The following is a 24,977-nucleotide window of genomic DNA, read 5'->3' on the forward strand; positions in this document are numbered from 1 at the left end:
TCGATTCTAGGTGTATAATGACTGAACATAATTCACACAAAAAAAAAAAAAAGTACTTAACGGATCAAACATCCCAGATGCTCGACCTGTTTCTCGACCGCCGACCTGCGAAAGTACGTAACCCAGTCGGGACTCTTCCGTACGGCCACTAAGCGGTGGCGCATGGCTCCCCATCGCTTCGTCTCCTCGACGCGGTTTCAAAATCTGGACACCCAACTCAAGACTCTTTACATGCATAGCAGGAGAATCTGAAAACCGCAGTCTGCGCTTCATTCATATGATTCATGTCTGGTTCTTCCCGGTGCGCCGCTCAATTTCACCATTGAAGTTCATCGCAGGAACTCTTCTTTCCAATCTCAATCTGGGCGAGTTTGTAATGTCGTAAATTTTAGGGGTTTTCTCCGATCTCGGTTCGATTTGGTAGTCACGGATTTTGAGGTTTTTCCTTTTTGTGTTGTTGAACTAGGTAGGGAGTTCATACTTGAGACAGTAGTAGTTTATGAGAAGCAAATCTGTCTTTGGCCCGCCAATGAAGTTGACAATTTGACATGCATAGCAGCATAATTTGAGAATCGTATAATTAATCTCGCCAAAATCGAATAGATCTTAAGTAGCTTTCTTGCCCCGAACGAATCGAAAAGACCCCAAGTGGTCAATTGGGTATGCATTTGGGTGATCTGGGCCAAGCTCTGACATGAATCCAGAACTGGGAAGATACGGGTTTAAGCAAAGAGAGTTTAAGAGAAGAAGAAGAAGAGTGGTGGGCGCATGAGATATAAACATTTGGCTGCTTTATGGGTCCTGCGAGGTAAATCCAGAATTCATATGAAATCTACAGAGCAACCTTTGTTCACCTCAGCCCTAGTTAGCAATGCGACAGAATCACTAGTTGGGGTCTGAAACTTTTTCCCTACAATCGTGTAAAAGCAAGGACTTCTATGTTCTTTACCAGTTATTATGAATGGGGATGAACAAGGTGTCCAGGACCCTTTTGGCGTCATCAATGAATCAAAACTTTCTCACCATAAATTAATGAATTACCCTTCAAGTGTCATGAAAGCCCTTCTTCACTTGTCACATTAGACTTGGTCTGCACATCATGCTCATCTTGAACCTCTCCATTCTCTATTACTTAAACAATATGTACACCATGTTTCTGTTGGATGCTGGAACTGATGCTTCTTATAAGTGGCAAAGTTACAACATGCTATTTGATGATATCAAATGCTCTACAGATCTTGCCAAAAAAAAAAAATGCTCTACACTCATTTTTGAACTTCTCATTCAGTCAACATGCAACGTTTGTTTCATAATCAGCTACCTCTATGATTCTTGTCCTCCTCGTTATAGGAAGCAGTGGTGGAACTAGAATGAAAATTAGGGGTGGGCTAATTTAGCTCTGCTTACAAGAAAATTTTTTTTTTTTTGGTCAACGATGATTCCAAGAATTTTGGGACTCAAATTTATAAGGAATACTAACAAAGCATGCTGGAACTAAAGGAAAAAAAAAAAAAAAAAGGAGAACAAAAAGGGGAAAGAGAAAAAAAAATTAACAGGCTAGATTGCCTTTAAGAGAAGAAACTTTTTAAGAAACTAGGAATAGAAAATGTTGTAAGAAAACAGAATGGGAGAAGAAAATGGGAAAAAGACCAAAAAAAAAAAAAAAAAACAGGAACAAAAGGGGGAAAATGCCAAAAAGGAGGAAGGAAATGGGAAAACAGCAACATAAGGGGGTTGTGAGGACTCAAACCAAGGTGGGGATCTTAGTAAGAAAGGAATCAACTCCACAATTTGCCAAGTGAACCAAGCTAGTCTTGTTAGGAAGGCGCACTAATACTATATAAAATATCTCAAGAATTTATCCCTTGTTTGGAGGTTAAACCAACTTTCATAGGGAACCATGATCTTCAAGTTTGGAAAGATAGTGCATCATGGATGTAAACATAAATAGCTGTTTCATCCATGGTAAATGACTTCCTCATTGCACATCTGTAAGGGTCTGTGTAGATTAATTTATCAGAAATCTAGCTATAGATTAATATCTTTGCTGCAACAGAAAATTTATGATCTGGTATAGGTAGAGATAAGTACACCACGTTTCTGTTGGATGTTGGAAATTAACTGATGCTTCTTATAAGTGGCAAAGTTGCAACTTGCAACTATTTGATGATATCAAATGCTCTACAGATAGGTAAGCACGCTAGTCATCTTTAAACTTCTCATTCATCAGTCAATATGTTTCTTTTGTAGCTCTTGTTCAAGTGGAAAAAGATAGACCTTGCATGATACTCAGTTTTTGATTGATGGTATCATCTTTAAAGGTTACCTGATGAAGTCGTTGCGTCATTAATTGCTTCAAGATAATGGGTCAACGATTGACAAAGACAGACGATAATGGGTCATCAGCAACATTACCTATGGAATTGAGTTCTCCCTCATGAATGGAGACGCACCTCATAAGCTCAAAAAAGGAGAGGCTTTTGGACCATTCGCATCTTTTATTCTGATTAATTTCTTTTCTAGCTCCCAATCACTTGTGGGTAATAGAGACTCTAGAGAGAAATGAGGTGTATATATTCGGGGATTGTGTATGAGAAGTTGAGAACATATACCTTGTTCTTGTTACAGTAAGCATCAAGCTACTCTTCTTGTGGACGTAGGTCTCACTAGAGGCCGAGCCACAATAGTTCTGTGCAATTGTTGTTGTGCATGCTTGATTTCATTACTTGTCAGGTCACTTTGTTTTTTTTCATGCACTAGGATTTATTTACAACAGTAACTCCATTCAAAGATGGTGGTATCTGCAAAAACCAACTCCTTGATTCGGTAACCTCTGGTTGCCTTAGGAGCTTCCATCTTTAACTTAATTTAAGTCCTTTCTAATCAAAAAAAAAAATATTAAAAAAAAAAAGCTCATCGGGATGTTAATTAATGTGTTTGCTTCATAATCAGCTACCTCTTTCATAGTTCATTGATTTTTGTCCTCCTTATTATAGGAAGCATTAAGAAGGCCTTTATATGGATCATTTTGTTATCTGCACATCACGATTCAATATCACAAGACATATCATATAAGTATCATGATTTTATTGGAGTCATAACTTATTGGACTATGACGCATGAAATAACAAATTTTGCGGGAAATTCTAAAATGTAAAAGCGCAGAGATCGTGAAGTCCAAATTAACCAGCTGACCGGTTCGATTCTTTTGCTTTACTATTTATATACTTTTAATTTTACATTATTGTACTATGTTGCTTTAACATTTTGTTTGTACACCTTTCACTTTTTCCTAGCAGAACAGATTCAATTCACATGGATTGGTGGGGCTTCCATGAGCCTCAATCATCGTCCTACTGTTCCTAGTCATCTTCATGACTTTTCCGAACAAAGAATGAAAGTCTAAATTAAGGTCCCTACTTTGTTTTCACATTACTATGTATTCTGTTATTTATTACTCTGATCCCATCTCTTCCTCCATCTCACTCTTCAAGTCTTCTTTCAGTCAATACATCAGATTATCAAGAAGATGGGAGTAGCAAGGCAAACAGATTTAGCATGCATTTCAGAAGGTGAAGGATCATCATGTGTAGAACAACATGCCATCATTGAAGCCGCACCGATTGTGTCATCCTACAATGACAAAATCCGTCCTCTCCTTGACGCCGTTGACAAGCTCAGGAGCCTCATGGTTATGGAGGAAGGCATTCAGCTCCCCACCATTGTTGTTGTAGGTGACCAATCATCTGGCAAGTCAAGCGTCCTTGAATCCCTGGCCGGCATCAGCCTGCCACGTGGACAAGGTATCTGCACCAGGGTACCCCTTATAATGAGGCTTCAACACCACTCTAGTCCTGAACCAGAGTTCCAGCTGGAGTACAATGGCAAAGTTGAGCACACTGATGAGGTCAACATAGCTGATGATATTATCAATGCCACCAATGCTATTGCTGGGGGAGGTAAGGGAATTTCTAACACCCCATTGACTTTGTTGGTGAAAAAGGATGGTGTTCCGGATTTGACTATGGTAGATCTCCCTGGAATCACTAGAGTTCCTGTTCGTGGTCAGCCTGAGGATATCTATGATCAAATCAAAGTCATGATCATGCATTATATCAAGCCTGAAGAGAGCATCATTCTCAATGTGTTGTCTGCTACTGTTGATTTTACAACTTGTGAATCCATCAGGATGTCACAGAGTGTGGATAGAGCTGGTGATAGGACTCTGGCTGTGGTCACAAAGGTTGATCAGGCTCCCGAAGGACTATTAGAGAAGGTTACAGCAGATGATGTTAGTATAGGTCTCGGTTATGTCTGTGTGAGGAACCGGATTGGAGATGAAACTTATGAGGAGGCAAGGGCTAAATCTCAACAACTATTTCAAACTCATCCTCTGCTGTCTAAGATTGACAAATCTATGGTTGGAATTCCCGTTCTGGCTCAAAAGTTGGTGCAGATTCAAGCTTCTAGCATAGCTAGAAACTTGCCAGACATTGTCAAGAAGATAAATGACAAGCTGAGTTCTTGTCTTTTGGAGTTGAACAAAATGCCAAAGAAGCTGTCGTCTGTTGCTGAAGCCATGACCGCGTTTATGCAGATCATCGGATCATCAAAAGAATCGCTTAGGAAAATTCTGGTGAGAGGAGAATTTGATGAATTCCCTGATGACAAGCGCATGCATTGCACTGCTCGGCTTTCTGAGATGCTCACTCAGTACTCAGATCAACTTCACAAGGGTGAAGAAAGTGACCCAAAAAGTAACTTCTTATTAGAGGAGATCAAGATTTTGGAGGAAGCAAAAGGTATTAATCTTCCGAATTTTGTTCCCCACAATGCTTTTCTTGCTATCTTGCAGGGAAAAGTGAAGGGAATTTCAAGCATACCTATTGGGTTTGTTGAGAAGGTTTGGAGTTATATTGAAGAAGTGGTTATGTCTGTGTTAATTCATAATACAGAAAACTATTATCAGCTTCAGGTATGCGCCAGAAGAGCTGGCCGTAATCTTATAACAAGGATGAAAGAAAGGTCAGTTGAGTGGATGATGGAGATAGTGGAAATGGAGCAGCTGACTGATTATACATGTAATGCAGAATATGAATCCGAATGCAGCAGGCTGATGGGTCAAAAAGACGCATTTGTACATGCGGTGTTATCTAAAAATTACTCTACGATCTCTGTAGAGGGTATTGGGGGAGTTGAAGTTGGAGTCCTTTGGCAGTATAATCATGTTCTGTCTCAGGCTTTCGACTTGAAAATGAGGATGACTGCCTATTGGAAAGTTGTTCTGACAAGGCTTGTTGATTGTATGGCTTTGCATTTGCAGTTGAGTGTTTCGAAACTATTGAACCAAGACATGGAGAGTGAGATTGTGAATGAGTTGATGGGACCAAATTGTGGTGGTGGGTTTGAGAAAATGCTGGAGGAATCTCCAGCAGTTTCCGTCAAGCGCGAGAAGCTGGTAAAGAGCATCAAAAAGCTTAGGGATTCCAAAGAGGTTGTTGCTAAGATCTTGGATGGCGTTGCTACCTAATGGTGATCAAGTGCTTGCATAATAGCATGTGGTCTCTTTCTAGCTAGTACTAAAAAAATAATGCGTTTTGTTTATGAAGTCTGTATGAACTATCTATTTCTGGCAATTAGTAGAGTGGATTTTGCTTTAATTTTGATGCAGCTTATGTTTCTTGAAGGAATCTTTCTTCATTTAAGGTTTGATAGTGTTCATGAAATAAGATAATATGTAATGCTCAGTACTCAAGTCAGTACTCGTGAATGATTGTTTAATAGAATCCCACACGTCGCATGGTGCTTGTGTAGGTTCTTGTGGTGGTTCATCAACTTGAACTGTCTTATCGTGCTGGGAGATAAGCTCAGATATGAAATCTGCTGCTGCTTGACCTTTAATTGATGTCCGAGGTTTATAGTGAATGTCAAATCCCCTAATTCGATGGCCCACTTCACTTCACCAACCTACCAGAAGTCTCTGGTTTTAGCAATACTTGTCTGAGGGGGTGATTGGTGAACACAGTGATTGAATGTGCCTGGAAATAGTGTCTGAGTTTTCTTGCCGAGACTAGGAGTGCTAATGCCAGTATTTCGATGTTTGGGTACCTTTTTTCTGCCCCTGTGAATATTTTGCCTGCGTAGTACACCGGGTACTCTATGTCAACATCACATCTGATTAGGGTTGAACTAACGGCAGCACCAGATGCAGCCAAGTAAATGAACAACATTTCCCCAGGGACCAGGTACCTCAACAAGGTATGCTTTGATTCCCAAGAATGCTACCTCGTGTTCAGTGGTCCAGTTGATGAACTCCACATGCTGTGTCTTTGGTAATTAAAAAAATGGCGCACACTTATCAACAAGTCTTGCAACAAATCGAGAAAGAGCCGCCATTCTTCCTGTTAAGGATTGAACCTCATTACGCAGGATCGGTGAAGTCATATCTAGGATGGCCTATAGCTTTCTCTAGTTTGGCCTCGATGCCTCGCTGACTGATCACGTACCCAAGGAACTTCCCAACTTCAACCACAAAGATGCACTTCCACGGGTTGAGCCGCATCCCGTTCCGCAAGATGATGGTGAATACAATAGCTAGGTTGGTTATGTGATCCTCTGCGGTGAGGCTTTTAACAAGCATGTCATCGACGTAAACCTCCATGATTGTACCAATGACGTCTACAAACATTGAGTTCACCAATCTCTGATAAGTGGCACCAACATTCTTGAGACCATAAGGCATTACTTGGTAGCAGTACAATCCTTTGTCAGTGGTGAAAGCGGTGTGCTCTTCATCTACGGGGTTCATTCGTATCTGATTGTACCCGCTATACGCATCCATAAAGGTAATTAAGTAGCTTGTACCCGGCTGTCGAGTATATAAGTTGGTCCATCCTTTGGAGCAAGAAGCTGTCCTTGCGACAAGCCCAATTCAGATTTGTGTAGTCAAGGTACATACGCCAGGTTCTCGTCTTCTTTGGTACCATAACCACATTAGCTAGCCACTGGGGATACGTTACTTCCCTGATGAATTTAATAGCCTTCAGCTTATATGGAATCTTGATATGAACAAGGATCCAACTCCATCAATAAAAGAAGTCAAATCTTACATGTAGTAAACATGCTCAGGAAAGTAATATTGATTTCAACTAATGGAATGTTTCTGTTTCTAGGAATTAAGATTCTATTGGTTACATAAATTCTTACAGAGCTGCCTTCTAAACTTGGGATTTACATCTCCCCACATTCAGCAATAACACAGGCTAGTTTAGGGCGATTATTGGGTCCCGTAGCCACATTCTCAATCTTCCTAACAACCAAAAGCCCATCTCCAAGTACTCTCTGCATAAAAGTTCATATGAAAAAAATAGATCATCAGTACAATATAGTAGCCCTTGGGCTGTGCCACAAAAAATGAAATAGACTAAAATTTGTAGAAACAAGAAACTCTTGAAAGTACATCTTTGAGCTTTCGCATGGAGTAAATTTTGACACAAACTATTTTACGCAAAATGTGTTTGGGATCTAGTACTATATCAAAATTCCATGCCAGATTGACTTTCACCTCAATGCTTAAGCTTTTAATCATGTTTTTTCTTTAGTACCTAAATCATACAAATTCCCATTGATAAACAGATAGTAATCAGATGACTGCTAGGTTTATGTAAAGCAATAAATACATCGACAGAAGAGAGATAAGGGATCATAGCATACCCCAAAAACAACATGCTTATTGTCAAGCCAGTCACATTTCGCGCAAGTTATAAAGAACTGCAAAGAAATTTTAGAATTTTAGTAAACATAACCACAATTTAATAATTCGTATGTGTGACAGGACAAGTTTTTTTTTTTTTTTTTTTTGTTCAGCCGGAAAGACAGAGCTTGAGTTGTTGGACTACCTGGCACCCATTGGTATTTGGTCCACTATTTGCCTGAAAAAGGAGTAAACCATCAGATCCAATCAGTCTTAAAAGTAGAATCTCATATTCTAGCATATATACTATTGCATAAACACAGCAGTTCCTTCAGATGCAAGATGCCACTTAATACGATCCCATGCTATTCAAATGGCCACAAGGACCATTTGAACACCAGCTCAATTGAGGCCGCTTTTTGTTGTACCCAATTTAGGGTTTACACAATGCCCAAAGCCAAGAGTTGGAATGTAAACCTAAGGCCTAAATGGTGCCTATAGCAGATTCTATAGAGCCACTCACATCACCAAAGGTGTCTTTTAGCGAATCTGCTTGCATGTCATACATAACGTAGGTATAACAAACAGAGGTTTAAAAATGATCGCAAAAGTTGTGAAAATTTGAGATCTCAATATGAAGAGGCAAAATGGCATTCAATTATGAAATCGTGTAATCCTATTTCTATAAGCAATCTAGATTGAAATCTTACAAAAGGGAGATTGAAAATATATAAAACTCTAGAGTTTTATACCATCACAATTTCCATGAATTCCCATTGTTCTAAATACAGAGCAACACAGGTGGGTGGATAAATTGACTGAAAAAGTTTACAAATATTGTGCATGTATGAACACAGTACACAAGCAACATCTCTACACTACAATGTGTTCAGACTGTAGGAGCAAGTAATGAGTATGAAAATCTTATATCTTCAAACAAGAAGAGAAGATCAGGACAAAAGCCTACACAGAGGTCTGCCAAGAAATGCCAAGACTTTGAACAAATTCTTTACAAAAATTAATGGTTAAAACAACCAACTCCAGGAAAACCCAGGCACATTTGATTTGCTCATAACTCTGCAAAGTAAATCATTCTATTCAAATTCCACCATATTTATAGGCTGTTGAGACTTTAAACTCCAAATGCATCATCTATATATAAACCCAAAGCCAAGGTGGGGATGAAAAACAAGAACAATTAACTAGATACACAATATTACACCCAAAATTCCTGCAATAGATTAACCCTGACACCATGATTGAGAAATGCAGATCTGAAGCCATCAATTTTACAGCTTAGATTTTATGTACACATAAATGAGTCTTTGAAGGTCCCAAATAAGATGTTCTATACAGTCTACTGAAACCACATCAAAGGATGGTAAAAGCATAACCCGTCCGCATAATGTGAACAAAATATGAAAATGTATTCCAATAAGGGGGGGGGGGGGGGGGGGGGGAATCCCAGTTACTAAGAGAGAGATGGAAAATGCATACCATTGACAAGAGTCCGGGACCAGTGTGTTTGGCATCGAAATTCTCATCATCAAACTTAAGTCCATAAATGGAAACACATCCGCTACCATCTCCCTGCATAGCAAGACCTCCTGATAAGCCTCTTATAACAAGAGAAACAAAAAGAAAATACGTCTGAGCCAATATAGTTGCAGACAATAACAACAATGTTTCTCTTTTCTTTTTGAGGATAATGTTGGTTCCAGATCAACAACCATGTTGCCCCACGGCAGTCAGCTGAATAAGTACGGCCTCCATTATATGTATTTTTAGCCATAACATGGTTACCAGGAATTAGCATTTGCCCTTTCTCATATGCGAAATACACATTTTTAAGGGAAAAAAAATATACTGTTGTAAGCAATATTGGTGATTGGCATCAAGCAATGAATAAATTACACGAACAACACAACTATAATATAGAATCGCTGGCTATTCATAGTTTCATACTTGGAAAGAATTGAAATAACCCCAAAAAATCACAACTGTCGACTACGAACAGAAACAAGAACAAATAGGTATAACATATTGAGATAAAATAGAATAGTAGAAGCAAGGGCGAGACCTTGAGAAAATCCCCAGCTTGAATCATAAAATCCTTAATGACCCTGTGGAACTGGCACCCCTTGTATCCAACCGGCAATCCAGCTTTTCTGTAATTTCACAGAGCCAATTAAACACAGAAAACTAGTGAATAACAAAATCACTGAAGAAACTGTGATGCTGTGTGTTCGGAGATGTACTACCTGTACTCGCCGGTGCAGAGTTGCCTGGAACAAGTAAAACAAACAAAATCGAGGTAAGTTAGAAACGAAACGACGGCGTATGAGCAAAAAGCAGAGAGGAAAGGGGAGGAGCAAATGCCTGAAATTCTCGGCGGTTTTAGGGGCGATATCCGCGAAGAGCTCCATCTTGATGCGGCCAGCGGGGATGGTACCGATGGTGATGTCGAAGAAGACGACTGGGTTCTTAGGGTTCGGGGGACGCACGTGCCACTCCACGCCTCCGCCTGATGCCGCCATTGATAGAGAGAGCCGAGCTTTCTCTCTCTTCGCTGCGAGTAAGCTTTGTAGGTTTTACGGGTTTTAGGGATTGACGTCCTTTCCGATTTGAGATTTATAGGAGCTTTGAAAGTTTTCACTTTCCCCTATTACCCCCTCTTTTTTTTTCGTAATTATTTTGTTGGCAAAGTTTTTTTTTTTTTTCTTTAAAAAGTCTCTATCCTCGATCGAAATTAGAACTAGTTTCATTACTAGATAACTTATTATTGAATCTAAAATGATTAAAGCTCAGCAGGGTTAACGAACTAGATTATTTAAGAGTTCTCTTTAATTAATAATGTTTCTTTTTAAAGGAGTTAAGTGTCAATCCATCAAAAGAAAATGTTGTTAACAATATACAATAATCACTCACGAAAGGCACGTATGAATTGAATCATTGCTAAGGGAGCCCTAAATCTACATACATATTGCTAACATAAAGAGAAGCGCTAAGTAACCAGTAACATAATACTATTAGATTTTTACGGGTTTAGTAAAATGTAGAGTGTGAATTTCACACCGCTTATTAAAGTACAATTCAAATTTTGTAAAATGTAAAATGTAACTCAAATTTTGCTCTAGTATAACTTTACATTTCACAATACATTTTACTCTAAATTTTAGTATCTCAAATTTTGTCTCTAGTAACTTAGATTTTTTGTTAAAAAATTTCAACCAAAAAATAAAAAGAAAAATAAAGAGTGAATTTACAAATTAGGGACTGTGAATTTCACTGTCCAATAACAATGATGTTAGTTGATACTTGATAGATGTGGTCTAAACTATGATAATTTTTCTCACTTAGGTCTTATTGTTTTTTTTTTTTTTTTTTTTTGATTATAAGAAGATCAAAGGGTTTCACTCCTGCCCCCATAGTGACTCGAACCCATGACTTCGTACATAGGTAGTTGATACTCTAACCACTGTTGTTTTCATGATCTACTTTTGCTCCCTTCCAAAATGTGCATGTGTATATCTCATTATATATTTTAATATTATACTTAAAAACAAAAAGAAAATACAAATAGAATGCACCAGTGTTTTTTTTTTGAAGGAAAATGTCAGCTTCAAACGATATTGCATTGGATTACATTTACATCAGAAACAAATGAGGGAGTAGTCTCCCAAACCAAAGCTTGCTTACTAGCCACAATATTGGCTTCACGATACAGACGAGAGAAAAGAGAACCTAGGACGATGGTGAGTTCGAATACATTCTCATCATACACACATCCAATTGTCAATGTATGGGGAATTAATGACAGATTGCTTCGACGCATTGGCAAGAAGCATAGTCTGTTTCAATGCTAACTGGACTGAAGTTGTGTTCATGTGCATAGAGAGCTGCCTTGCCTGCTAAAGTTTATGTATGTTCAGCAAAATGGACATTACTCACCGGTTAAGATCTCCCTTCTACATAAGACCCATCACAGTCAAGAACAATGAACCCAATTCCCCCCGTATGAGTTGCTAGATCAAACGCGCCATTAATGTTGATTTTCAACCACTCTGCAGGTGGTGGTTTTCACTTGAACATGCTTCTTCTATTACCAGATTGCTTTTTATGATAAAATTGATACTCTGCGAGTCTTGCATTTACCGTAAACACAGCATCACCAGCTCTCAGAGATGAAGCTTCCCATACTCTATTGTTTCTCTCCTTCCAAACACTCTGTAAAGAGCAAAAAAGAGTATTCCAAGCTTGGGAAGATGCATAACTTTTCAATGACATAACCACTCATGAAGGATTAAGTCGATCAGTGCTGGTGTAAACCAAATGGTACGCAACTCTTCATCGGATTCCAGGACTGTTGTCGTGAAAGGACATCGTCAACTTTAGTGGTCTGTTGATCATTGCACTAGCACAAAACACGCAAGTAGCATCTTCTATCCGGACATGCCTTGATAAAAGACGATCAATCGCAGGTAATATGTTGTGAACAATCTTCTACAGATGAACCGGAGCATTACCTGGTATACATGCATGCTGAACACCCTTCCAAGTGTGTGCTTCCCCTCAATCCATGTGAGTCTTACATCTGATCCAGAAGTGTTTAGAAGGCCACCTTATAAGACTTTTAACTGTGAATTGGCCTTTATGACTATGATTTCATTACATAAAAAATCATAATTAAACCACTTTTTTCCTCAGTAACCGAGTTCAAGTGACTAACCGTAAGCAACAATTTCCAGTCACCTGACCCCTCTGCAGCAAATCGTAAGGTTTTTCCTCTAAATTTCAGATAGTACACATGAATTTTCTACTCAAATAACAAGATACCTGGAGAAAAAAAAATAAGCAGCGCAAAAAACAAGTTAAATCATGCAGCAAGGTGGATCATTCACTCTGAAATACAATATTTACTCAGACACACTATTCAGTACTCAGGTTGATTATGCACAGATACACTTCAAATCAAACCCTGAATTGACCTAGAACAACTAAACAAGCATATCATACTAACTGCATTTCATATACAAATCAATGAGCTGAACAGTTCTTGTAAGTTTGATGACATGAAAAACTGTGATTGATCAAAAGTTAAAAAGAGTAAAAGTAGGTAATAACGTTATGTGAAAGATTGTATGTAATAACATTACATATAAGTATAAACTAACTTATCGTCCCATTTTATTGCAGAAATGACCCCAATAGGCCAATAACTATGCACAAATCCACAAACATTGCTCATCAATGGTAATGACTAGAAAACATAGATGAGCTAGGATGGCTTGTGGGCTGCCTCTACTCCAACAGCAATAACAATTGATAGAGTCATTTAAGTACTTAAGTTAACCTATGAGGCTATGAAGTATTCAAAAGTAATAATTTTCTGTATATCTACACTAGTGCTATACATGTATCATGCATGAGTATAATTTGACCCAGACTGCATTTATGCCACTACCAAGTTAGGTTATGCTAGTGGACTACAAGAAGTAACAAATATCAGAAAGAGTGAAATGGACATAGTTCTGGAAAAATTCTGGTCAGCACGCAACCAATCTCTATGTTATCATCAGAGAGATGTGCTTCTACAAGAGGAAAATTTCTATAGCCTCATCAAATCCATATCAGAGACCTTCAATGTGCCTCTCTAATAGGAAGTAATAAAAGCTTAGAAGAAATTAAATGCCTCATGGAGCACATCAAATATGATTTGGCTAATTTGCATCACCCCAGAGATATAAAGGAGGCCAGGAGGGAAACAAGAAAACCAAAACAATTACCCAATAGCTTTCTCAAGTACCTTCTTGTTAGTTTAAGCCAAAATGTGCTAGATATACTTTTCACATTTTCTTTGGTTGAATAGAGGGGCCGAGGCCCAGGCGTACTGCTTGCATAACGTACTGCTTGATGGTTGCACAAAGAAACATTTTGAGGGTTGGATTGAGGAAATTAGGCATCCTCCGTATCAACTGAAGGGGAGAATGGAGAATGAACAGAAATCTCTGTGTCAGTCTTTACAAAGTTGAAACAGAAAAGATAAGAAAGAGGATATTAGAACAACTCAAAAAATACTCATAGTGCAATGCAAGACCAATAGGAGCATAGAAACAAAAAACAAAAACAAAAAAATTCTGTTACAGCCTATACCTCATGAAGAAACTTCTGCTGGAGAAAGGGGGCCAGAGATGAGGGGATATTAATAATGCCATCTTTACAAACTCCTCCAAGCTTTATTTGTCAAAATCCATATTATGCCTCCATACTCTGCAATATCAAGATGAATACATTAGCCTCAAGCCCTCAACTCTATTTTGTGAGGAAAAACTAAATGATGAATCTCCAAGACTCCAAATGATCATAAATGTAGAGATCATTTTACCAAGAACCAAAGATAAGGTCTTACAAACACTTACAAAAGTTCCCACTAGTTCAGCCAAACACTGATTTCACAAAATGAAAACAAACCCAATATTTTGTAGGAAAAACAACTCTTGTATACAATAGCAATGCAAGCACATATCTGATCAAGAAATATAAGTTACCATATATAATGCCCACAGAACAAGAGCAATATGATCATAAATTTCTTTGTTTTAACATCCCCTTTTATATCACTTAATGGTCTGGATCAGCAATACTAACCCAAAGTGCATATTTTCTGACCTTTAAAAAAAGCTCAAAGATTCATTATGCAATGCTAACATGGCAGTTAACCAAACATGCAGCATCTTATAGTTGTCTACACAGATCAGAATAGGATCACCAGTTCACCCAAAAAAAAAATGTGAAGGAAATCCACCATGGGAATTATAGGAATACCTCTAATTTTGTTGATTACATATATCCAACAGCATTACATGCTTCTAAGGATGCAATGTTGTAGGGTAGTAACTTCAGAGGAAGAAAATAGCAATCTGGATTCAGACTAATCTTTCTGGGAAGCCGTTTCATTATGCCTGGTTTACCATAGGGCCTCTTCTGCATATCACTACCAACACCTTTCCAGTTCACCCGTCTCAACGGGTCTTTAGGCTCTTCGGTGACCATGACTACAAAGTAGCTCATATTAGACCTCTGCAAATAAAGTAGCAAACTAGAAATTAGCAATTCCCCCAGTAGTTTTACCGGAATTAAATACAGGGATCAGATTAACAAATCGAAAACTTAGCACCAACAACGTAAATTACTCAGAAAAACATGACAAACTAAAGGCCACCATTAAGCTCTGTCCTTGTGAAATGAACCACCATTGATCATAACAAAAGAAAATATGCCAGACCATAGTGGAACTTGTTCCTACAATAATTATGCTAAGAAATTTATTAAAAAGGCACATCACAAATGAGAAATTCTCAGGCTTAAGACCCATATCCGGTTCCCGGTTACAGGAGAGAATTGTGGTTAACTCGTGTTTAAAAATCCCAGAAAACATGGAGCTTTCAATCTAAACACAGAACTAGTAAGTTGAAGAACGCAGTCGATGGTTGAGCAATTTTGTACACGATCAGACAATCACCAAACAAAAAGAAGAAAATCAAACCCAAATGCTGTGAAAACTAAAATTGAAAGAAGAGATTGATGAGCTTATCTCTTGGATGACACAGAATGTGTCAGGGTTGAGAGGGATTCAAGGCTAAATTGAGAAGTTGAGAGAGTGTCAGCTACTAATTTGCAACGTCCGTGTTACTCCGGAGTCCGGATAATATATTTGGAATTTACCCCAACATATGCTACTTTTTTTTTTTTTTTTGAGATGAATGTGAAATTTTATTCACATACAAGATATATATACGGGAGAGTTAAAAATAACAATCAGAAACCTAATATGAAAGCTAAAAAACAAAAATATATTTACTTAAATAGCTGTGCTGTTTGTAACTTTCAAGAAAATACATATATTCTTGTTAGAATTTGGAGATGGGGGCAAAGTCTAGTAAATACGTCAGAGATGGAGGTAACTCCCTTGCGGTCTTCAAACTTTTGAAATGACATGAGAGACATTTTGTCGGCAATTTTCTTCTAAAATCTGCTGCACCACTTTTTGTAACTACTCATCACATGGTGTGTTTTTAGCATACTTCTATCTATATCTACACAATTGTTATGCAGATCTCTTTAAATTTTTTAACAAACTTAATTTCCATTATACCCCTTTACAAAACTGGAAAAGAAAAGAAAATGAGATGCCCCTCTTCCTTCTTCATGACCTTGCGTGGGGCACCCGCACCGCCACGTGGTGCGGCAGACCAATCACTGCCAAGCAGAGGAGTTTTTTGGGTATTGTACATTTAGGGAGCAGAGGCAGTTTCAGAAAAAAAGAAAAAATTTCTTTCTTCTGATTGGGTGGCCCTAAAGCCACATGGTGGGGAAACCCCCACTTAATATACATGTGTGTTATTGTTAATCATGCTTGGGTCCTAGACAAGAACTTGAAATATAGTTGACATTTTGTTGTAAATGTTGGTGTAAACCCCTCTTGTAATAAATGTTGTGTTTCAATTTCGAAAACTTGTCTAGTATCGTTCTTTTCCAATTATTCGTATTTCGATTTTGGAAATTTATTTCATGATTGGAATAAGTCGCATAAAAAAAGAAAAAAAATATTTGGATGTGACACATCATTCTTTACAAAGCTTAAAAGCTTATGGGATGAGAAAGATGCACTCTGTGCTTTTCCTCCTTGTAGTTGCGAGGTTGCTCCTAAGGTCAAAGATTACATCGAGACGCAGAAAACCATGAAGTTTTTGATGGGGCTAAATGAAGGTTATGCGCAGACCAGGAGTAACATTATCGATATGGATCCTTTACCAACTCTTAACAAGGCTTATGCTATAGTCCTTCGTTAGGAGAAACAGGTAGAGGTATCCACCGGGAAAAACACACAGGCCTCAAAATCTTCGGCTTTTGCTGTGAGGAAGTCTTCTCATGAAGTTCAGTTTACGGGAGAAGATACCAAGTGGTGCGAAAAATGCAAAATTGACAACCACAATACCAAAAGCTGCAGGGCACACCTCAAGTGTACGTATTCTGGCCTCAAAGGCCATACGTATGACTACGGCCGCAAGAGAAAGAAAACATTGGCAGGAGAAGAAGGGAGCTCGAAAGCAAACTTTGTGGGAATGTCTAATGAAGGCAATGAAGACCTTACTGGTCTTCCTTTATCATAGAGTGAATGCAAGCAGATGATGGGTTTTTTTTAGCAAGATTAAGGCTGCAGCTAGCAAGACCAATGACGGCCATCAGTTGCTAGAGATGTTGAACACTACACAGCCATCTTCTACAAATTTTGTTGGTAACGCATTTGCTCTCACACAACACAATAAAGATGTGATTTGGATATTAGACAGTGGAGCTTGTGACCATATTGTATGTGATCATATCCATCTTACATCATCTCGGCCTGTCCATAATCATACAGTCAAATTACCTTATGGTACCATGTTACAAGTATCCCATATTGGGACTGTAGTCTTTTCCTCACATTTTATGCTGCATAATGTCATATGCGTCCCATTGTTCTACTTGAACCTCATATCTATTAGCAAGCTTGCTTTGGATTCCTTTTATGTCACCATATTCATCAAACAAGTTTGTTTTATACAGGACCTTCAATCGGGGAGGATGATTGGGACTGGAGCTGAAAGTGAGGGACTCTACTGCCTCAATATGCCCAAGAAAAGGAACGTGCAATGTGGTGAAGACCAAAACTCAAGACTTGTGGCATCAGCGACTCGGCCATCCCTCTAGCAAGGCAACTTCTTTGTTCTCTTTTATGAAAAATAAAACTTGTGATCTTAGTCATTGTTCCGTTTGTCCTCTAGCTAAGCAAACTAGACAGTCTTTTCCCTTAAGTTTTTTGACCAGTACTTCGTGTTTTGATTTAATTCATGTGGACATATGGGGTGGCTATCATGTCCCATCCCTTTCTAGAGCTCAGTATTTCTTACCAATTGTTGATGATCATTTCAGGAGTACTTGGGTTTTCCTCATGCATCATAAGTCCAAAGCAAGAAATTTACTCATTCATTTTATCACTTTAGTCGAAACACAGTTTGGGAAAAGAGTCAAGGTTGTTAGGAGTGATAATGGTCCCGAGTTTAAGTGCGTCGAATTCTATTCTTCTAAGGGTATTTTACACCAAACGAGTTGCATTAATACGCCATAGCAAAATGGTATCGCTGAGTGTAAACATAGACATTTGTTAAACGTTGCTCATGCAATTCTCTTTCAGTCACACTTGCCTAAACCTTTTTGGGGGGATGCCATATTGACGGCTGCTTACTTAATAAATAGGACACCAACACCACTCTTACAAGGACAAACACCGTTTGAGAAGTTGTTTCACAAACCACCGACCTATTCCCAGCTTCGTGTCTTTGGTTGTAGGTGTTTTGTTCCCACCCATCCGCTGCGACCTAGTAAATTTGGCCCTCATTCTACTGATTGTGTTTTTCTGGGTTATCCTCACAGTCAAAAGGGTTACAAGGTTTATAGCTTAAAAGACAAGAAAGCATTAGTATCTTGGGATGTGATCTTTTTCAAAACTGAATTTTCTTATCAGGCTAGGACTCCCACATCTTTGACTCCTGATAACTCTCAGCCATTAATTCGTCCCAAACAGATCACCACCTCTTACCAAATCTTTTCAAATCAGAGTTTGATTCCAATCCCATCATGTCACCAGATCTTCCAAGATCACAATCTGATTCCAATCCTAACTCTCCTACCTCTTCCTCAACCGTATCACCTGCCACTCATTCTCCAATCATCTTAGACTCTTCCATTTCCTAAGAAGTCGCTCCACAACCACGACGGTCCACAAGAGCCACCAGAACACCGACCACATTGCAAGGCTTTCACATTGAGGAAGCCCTTCCTTCTCGCCCTACACCGTCGTCCTCCACGGGCGAAGTTCAGCCTTTAGGTACTCCTCATTCGATTGCTCATGTCTTATCCTATGACAGACTTTCTCCCACACACAAAGCTTTTACTATCAATCTTAGTCTAGAAAAGGAACCAGTCTTTTTCTTAGGCCGTACTTGAACCAAAGTAGAGAGAAGCCACAAATCAAGAAATTCAGGCCTTCCAAGCAAATACGACGTAGAGTTTGGTACCACTTCCTCCCAACAAGAAGAAACCAATTAGCTGTAAGTGGGTCTTTAAGATCAAACGTAATCCTGATGGCACCATGGAATGTTACAAGGCTCGCTTAGTTGCCAAAGGTTACAGTCAAGTTGCCGGCATTGATTATCGAGAAACCTTTGCTCCTGTAGCCAAGCTCACCACAGTTCGTATCCTTCTCAGTTTAACAGCTTTGCAGGGTTAGCATCTCCACCAATTGGATGTCAACAATGCCTTTCTCAATGGTGACTTATATGAGGAGCTTTTCATGAAGCTACCTCCTTGTTTTTGACGAAAGGGGGAGCATAGAGTTTGTCAACTTCACAAATCACTGTATGGATTGAAACAAGCATCCTGACAATGGTTTTTGAAGCTTTTTGTTTCTCTTAAGGCTAGTGATTTTAGTCAATCCTGGTCAGACTATCCACTTTTCGTCTAAAATTACCAAGGAAGATTTACAGCCTTGTTAGTATATGTTGACGATGTCATAGTAACCGGGAACAACTTGGAGGACATCTTGAAGACGAAGCAATTTCTTGCAAGCAAGTTCAAGCTCAAAGACATGGGGCAGTTGAAATATTTTTTCGGTATTGAGGTAGCACGGTCTAAACAAGGTATTGTTTTGAGTCAGCGCAAATATGCACTTGAAGTTCTTGAGGATGCTGGTTTTCTAGGAGCTAAACCATCACGATTTCCCATTGATCAAAACTTGGTGTTACGGCAAGGTGAGGGAATATTGTTAATGGATGCGTCTCAATATCGGCGATTGGTTGGAAGACTCACTTATCTTATAATCACTAGACCAGTCATTGTGTATGTAGTGCACATTTTGAGCCAATTCATGGACAAGCCTCGCCAACCTCACTTGGATGCAGCTTACAAAGTGTTGAGATATTTGAAACAGACCCCAGGTCAAGGGATATTACTGCCTTCCACCGGACAATTAGAAATAAAAGTTTACTGTAATGCAGATTGGGCACGTTGCAAGGACACTCGAAAATCTACTACCAGGTACTGTATTTTCTTAGGCAATGCACCAATTTCATGGAAGACTAAGAAGCAAGGAACTGTATCTCGTTCCAGTGCAGAGGCGGAGTACAGGTCTATGGCAACAACATGCTGAGAAATTACATGGATTAGAAATCTGTTGAAGGACTTGAATGTTAACTACACACGTGTAATCAGATTATTCTGTGACAATCAGGCCGCAATTCATATAACATCAAATCCATTTTTTCATGAGTGGACAAAGCACATTGATATTGATTGTCACGTTGTCTGGGAAAAGGTGCAAAGAGGATTGGTTCAGACCATTCATGTCAAAACACAGGAGTAGCCAGCTGACTTGTTCACCAAGCCGCTGAATTCTAAACATTTCACTGTTCTCTTGAGCAAGATAGGTGTAATCAACATACACTCTATTTTGAGGGGGAGTATTGAGGAATCAAATCCTACATGATCTAGAATACTTATTGTTAGGTGATTTGCTGTATCAAGCAGTTATTAACCAGATATGTATTACTATAGTTAGCAACATAGATAGTCCTACAAGTTAGGGGATTAGCTGTATAAAACGTTGTAATCATGTATCAATTTGAATTAAGAAATATACTTCTTCACATTCTAAGAATTCCTTAGTTCCCAATCATACATTGTAAAAGGATTTATAGAATTTGCTGTGTATTCTTCTCATTGTGAGGAAAGCATTATATACACAAAGGATTACTAAATTACAGCTATCTAGATCCTCTGTCTAAGCTATCTAGATCCTTAGTCTAAGCAATTACAATGAGTTAGCTAATTAGATCTTTAATCTAGGCAATTACATAATGAAGAGGAAGCTAAGATCAAGCAATTACAAAATACAATGAATCTGGACAGAGATGGTTAATTAGGTGATTTAGCACATTGATTCTGGATTGTAATCACTCTTTAAGTTTATGAATTTGTGTTTGTGTACTAGAATTATTGAACATATGTCTGGGTGTTTATTGACCTATGAATTATATCGTAGGAGCATCAATGTAGGAGCATCAAAACCATTCTGGTATTCGCTATATATTAATTCTCTAGCCAACAAGAGATGGGGTGTTGGCAATGTGCACATTGCTTATGACGTGACCATGATTAGTAGCACGATCATTGAGCTTAGGTAGCTCGGCTTGAGACAGTCAAGACATAGCTAAAGGGCGTGTTGAGTGGCCCAATATTATAATCGAGTATGCGATGGGAACTCAGACATAGCTAATGGGCGTGCTTTGTAGCCCAATATTATTACTTGGAAATGGAGTGCAACTCTTCGTTTTCATTTGAGAATGGGGATTGAACAGACCGCTTCTCGATCATTACCAATATAATGCATAAGTCTGCAGCGGTGACTTGATGTTCCTTATAGATGATTGTTCTAGAGATTAAATGTTCTAGTTGGTTAGTTACAATTTGTGTAATTGTGTTCTGGTGAGGAACCAATTTGTTAGATTTTGCTTATGGTTTGATTTCATACTTGTTTAGTCTTTTGTTTGTAACTTTTGAGTATTTCTTTCACTGAGCTTTGTTGCTCATGTCTCCTTTGCGGTTCTTGTTTTGCAGATTCATAGGTGGCAGGGTCAAGAATTGAGTGTTGAGTGTTAGAACTTGTGCTTTGTTTTCTCTTTTGGTGAACCCTGTCTTGTAATTATCTTCTATGCTTCTGGACATGATCTCTTGGTGTAAGGGTTTTTGCAATTATATTATAGGCAAGTTTAAATCTTGTACATACGCAACAAATCATGCTAAAATGTTTATAAAGACATCTATCGGTCTACTTGTTTCTTTAAAGTTACCTTCTTCTGCCTTTCTTGTGCTAAATAATTGTGATAGCTTCTGATCTTATATGTGTTAAAGATTAGGGCGTGACACATAGTCCATAATAAATCTTCAATACTAATATAGTGGCTGCCAACACACTTGAGTTGTAATCAAGCAACAACATAAAGTGCAATAAATTGACCGGTCTAGCCGTCTAGGTGAGTCTAAAAGCTCATCTTTTGCCAAACCAGGTCCAAACATTGATTTGGTAGCATGAAGGGCAAAATAATTGAATCACAAAAAAATCAAGAGAAAATAAAGTAATAAACTAATTAAAATTAACTTGTAAAATATTATTAATGAATTGTGTTGTGTCGGCTTTGGATAATTTCAACTTAAAATTAAGCCAATTAATAGATGCATGGGAGAATCCAAACCCAAATCCACTCCTATATTCTTCACTCAACCTGCAAAATCCATTCATTTATTTTTTATCCTCACATAAAATTTCTCTATATACTTGTATACACAATAACACATATAGTTTTTTTTTTTTTTTTCTCTATCCCCACCGTACCCACCTTACCCATCCCTATCTATTAATTAGATCAGAATTCTTGACCAACACAATATTTATATTTCAAATAACCAGTAGGTACCAATGAAAATACTCAATAGCAATGAAAATACGATCTCAGAAGTACGTGAATGTGTACCATGTGTATTTAGACGAAGAATGTAAAAATGGACAATTGATTGTAACGCCTAACAACATTTCTATTTGGTTTTAAGTGTATAGGCTTCATTAGAATCTAGCAAAAGCCAAATCCAGATTCTATTCTCCTTTCATTATCAACAAAACAAGATTTAAAACCAGAAACCTCCAACAAATCATCAAGCTAAACCTTCTCAAATTCCAACCATCCTTGTCTTCACTACGATCTTCATCTACATGATCCTATTCAACCCTACAAAGATTCCATCCATCCATCCACAGCCTGCCGCCTGTAACCACATAACGTAGTCCCAACCCAAATGGACCCCAACACCCCAGTCGGCTCGACACCCAAAGCAAAAGTTGCACCCCCCAATAATTCCAATTATTAAAGCCGCTTTATTTGCTCTCTCTCTCTCTCTCTCTCTCTCTCTAAAGTTTTGCGTTGCTCCACATCCATTTTAGCTCTCAGTGCCAACGGTAAAAAAGGAGCCATGGCCTCAGATCAGATCTCACCTTCTCTCTCAACCACCCAACCCTTTCCATTTCCAAGCACTACCTGACAACACCCACATCGAAACTTCACCTCGATCCATATGGCAACCTTGCAAAAATTCAAGCTCCTCGCCACTCAATGCTCCGTCGTCGCCGGAAGCCCCACGCGCAGCCCATCCGCCAGCCCCGTCATCCACCTCCGCCGCCGCAAAACCCTCAGAATGTTCCTCACCCGCCCCGACCGCCGCCGAATGCCTCGCCGGAGCACCTCCTCCGATGCTCCCAACAACGACGACGGCGACGACGATCGCGAAAATGACGACCCGCCGGAGAGGAGGCAGAACAGCAAGGAGCAGGCTCGGGTCCGCCGTAAGCTCAGGGACCTGTTCGTGTCGTCGCCGCCGCCGCTGGAGGATGGAAGGAGAGGCCGAGAGGTGGAAGGTGGAGAGGAGCGAGGATTGCTGTCGGCCACGGACGTCGGCGGTGGCGTCGGTGGCTTGGCGAGGACTCGGCGCGGCGGGTTGTTAAGTCGACCCCTGACGGCGTCGTTTAGGTGTCGATTGCTGAAGAGGGCTTGGCGACCTGTGCTGGTTCCTATTCCCGAGTAGTAGCAGTGTGTAGTAATATTGTTTACCTGTTCTGCAAATACATAAATATCACCAAACAAGGTAAATTTCAGTGAGTTCAGTACTGATAGTGTCTGATACGCTCTGTAACTAAATATCCTCTCAATCATAAATTATCTAGAGTTAATTCCATTGTTGAACCAAAATTAACTGCAAGAATTTATAGCTGCATTTCATCAACTTCAAGTTTCCTTTTCCAATGCAATAGACTGATATTGACCCAGGATCACTACAAGGTTCATCTGAAACACTTACATTCTTGAAGCCGAAAGCTGATTACTTTGACACTTGCCGATATTATCATAGTGCATTGTTGCCTACTAGAACGAAAAAGCCTGAGGCAGTGTTGCCAACCACATTCGGCACACCATTGAAGCCGAATTTTGATGCTCATTCGACAAGCTGAAATTCTGGAGGTATTGGTGCAGTGATTTTGGATCATACATGGGTTTTGGGGTGGACTGTGGAGTAGTATGTAGAGGTGGTGGCTACTGGCTAGCCGTCAGGGAAGGTGGAGTTTCTTTCTGCCCTGAGATTTTCATGGCCCGGCTGAAACTAAAAGGCTTCTTATTTAGTCATAATTTTCAGACAAGAAAAAAACAGGGGGTCTGAAGAACGGGATTAGCTTGATGCCCCTCAAAGAAATGAAGGCAAAGTTAGAGGTAATAAATCACAACAGAATAGATTGTTTAGGGCTGCACAATGTATCAGACTATCTAAATGCTGCTTTAGGGCTGCACAATGTATCAGACTATCTAAATGCTGCCTCCCTTGAGAGAAAAGGCTTGAGAGAGGATGGAGGAATTGAAGAACTGTGACCGGTCGTTCAGAAGGGTCAAGATGGATCATATTACATGTTGACCCTTCTAACATATCATAATGTCTCACGACCCGTCGTCCCTCGCTTCTTCTCTTGGAGTCTTGGGATTACACCTTTGCTCGGACTCGGTATAGAAGCTTTGAAATCGGTCGTGGGAGCCTTTGCGACGTTGCCTCGTCTTGGCCTTCAAATATCAGCATAACAATAAAAATCCCGACCGTAAAATTGAGATTATGTCTTTTGTTGATGGATATTTTAGTTACACCTAAAATAGATGTACAAAATGCATAACTTAACTTTACAAGAGTAGAAGGATGTCGATGGGAGTATGGGATCCCTACTCACAAGAGATTGAGATTTGATTGCTAAACTACGATCCAAAATGTCCAATCAGAAAGATTTGATTGGCATATAACTCTAAACTGCTCTAAATAATTTAAAACTTGGCGGAATAACTTAGACACACTATTCAGTATCCAATGCTTGTCGGAAAATATATTGATTTATTTGGCTCACATTAGACGTCTCATTGCATATGCTTTAAGTGTTGTTAGTTAATTCATGCATTATCCTAATGAAACTCATATGATAGTAGTGATTTGAATATTATAGTATCTCAAGCCTAAATCAAGAAAAGGACTTATGTTCCCAAGCATGAACACTTCGATATTAGTGGATATACTAATACAAATTGGACTTGTTACATTACTGATC

At 39.0% G+C, this 24,977-nt stretch overlaps 3 protein-coding genes, 1 long non-coding RNA gene and 1 other non-coding gene across 6 annotated transcripts; 2 read left to right on the forward strand and 3 right to left on the reverse strand.

The window, feature by feature from the left end:
- The first annotated feature begins 3,430 nt into the window (after nucleotides 1–3,430).
- On the forward strand, nucleotides 3,431–5,660 carry LOC112192930 (dynamin-related protein 4C). The gene has a single exon (XM_024332876.2). The coding sequence runs from the start codon at nucleotides 3,530–3,532 to the stop codon at nucleotides 5,528–5,530; it is 2,001 nt and encodes a 666-aa protein (XP_024188644.1). The 5' UTR covers nucleotides 3,431–3,529; the 3' UTR covers nucleotides 5,531–5,660.
- Nucleotides 5,661–7,089: 1,429 nt separating this feature from the next.
- Nucleotides 7,090–10,302, reverse strand: LOC112192940 (peptidyl-prolyl cis-trans isomerase CYP22). The gene is made up of 7 exons (XM_024332888.2): nucleotides 10,073–10,302; nucleotides 9,955–9,978; nucleotides 9,774–9,861; nucleotides 9,191–9,283; nucleotides 7,899–7,931; nucleotides 7,714–7,770; nucleotides 7,090–7,341 (listed from the first exon to the last, which is right to left on the reverse strand). The coding sequence occupies exons 1-7, from the start codon at nucleotides 10,228–10,230 to the stop codon at nucleotides 7,231–7,233; spliced, it is 564 nt and encodes a 187-aa protein (XP_024188656.1). The 5' UTR covers nucleotides 10,231–10,302; the 3' UTR covers nucleotides 7,090–7,230.
- Nucleotides 10,303–11,913: 1,611 nt separating this feature from the next.
- Nucleotides 11,914–15,395, reverse strand: LOC112182128. Of its 2 annotated transcripts, none has more exons than XR_002929294.2 (4): nucleotides 14,519–15,395; nucleotides 13,847–13,963; nucleotides 13,500–13,711; nucleotides 11,914–12,529 (listed from the first exon to the last, which is right to left on the reverse strand). It is a non-coding gene; the product is annotated as an uncharacterized LOC112182128 (long non-coding RNA). The 2 variants fall into 2 exon arrangements; XR_005804664.1 differs by having other exon boundaries at nucleotides 13,500–13,668; nucleotides 14,519–15,393.
- Nucleotides 13,235–13,432, reverse strand: LOC112183202. Its single transcript, XR_002929792.1, has one exon. It is a non-coding gene; the product is annotated as a small nucleolar RNA snoR127 (small nucleolar RNA).
- A 7,523-nt stretch (nucleotides 15,396–22,918) lies between the features above and the next one.
- LOC112201893 lies at nucleotides 22,919–23,425 on the forward strand. The gene has a single exon (XM_024342819.1). It carries the CDS (start codon nucleotides 22,919–22,921, stop codon nucleotides 23,423–23,425), a length of 507 nt encoding a protein of 168 aa, XP_024198587.1.
- Nucleotides 23,426–24,977: the final 1,552 nt, after the last annotated feature.

The sequence above is a fragment of the Rosa chinensis genome, chromosome 1 (assembly GCF_002994745.2).
Source record: "Rosa chinensis cultivar Old Blush chromosome 1, RchiOBHm-V2, whole genome shotgun sequence".
Lineage (NCBI taxonomy): Eukaryota > Viridiplantae > Streptophyta > Magnoliopsida > Rosales > Rosaceae > Rosa > Rosa chinensis.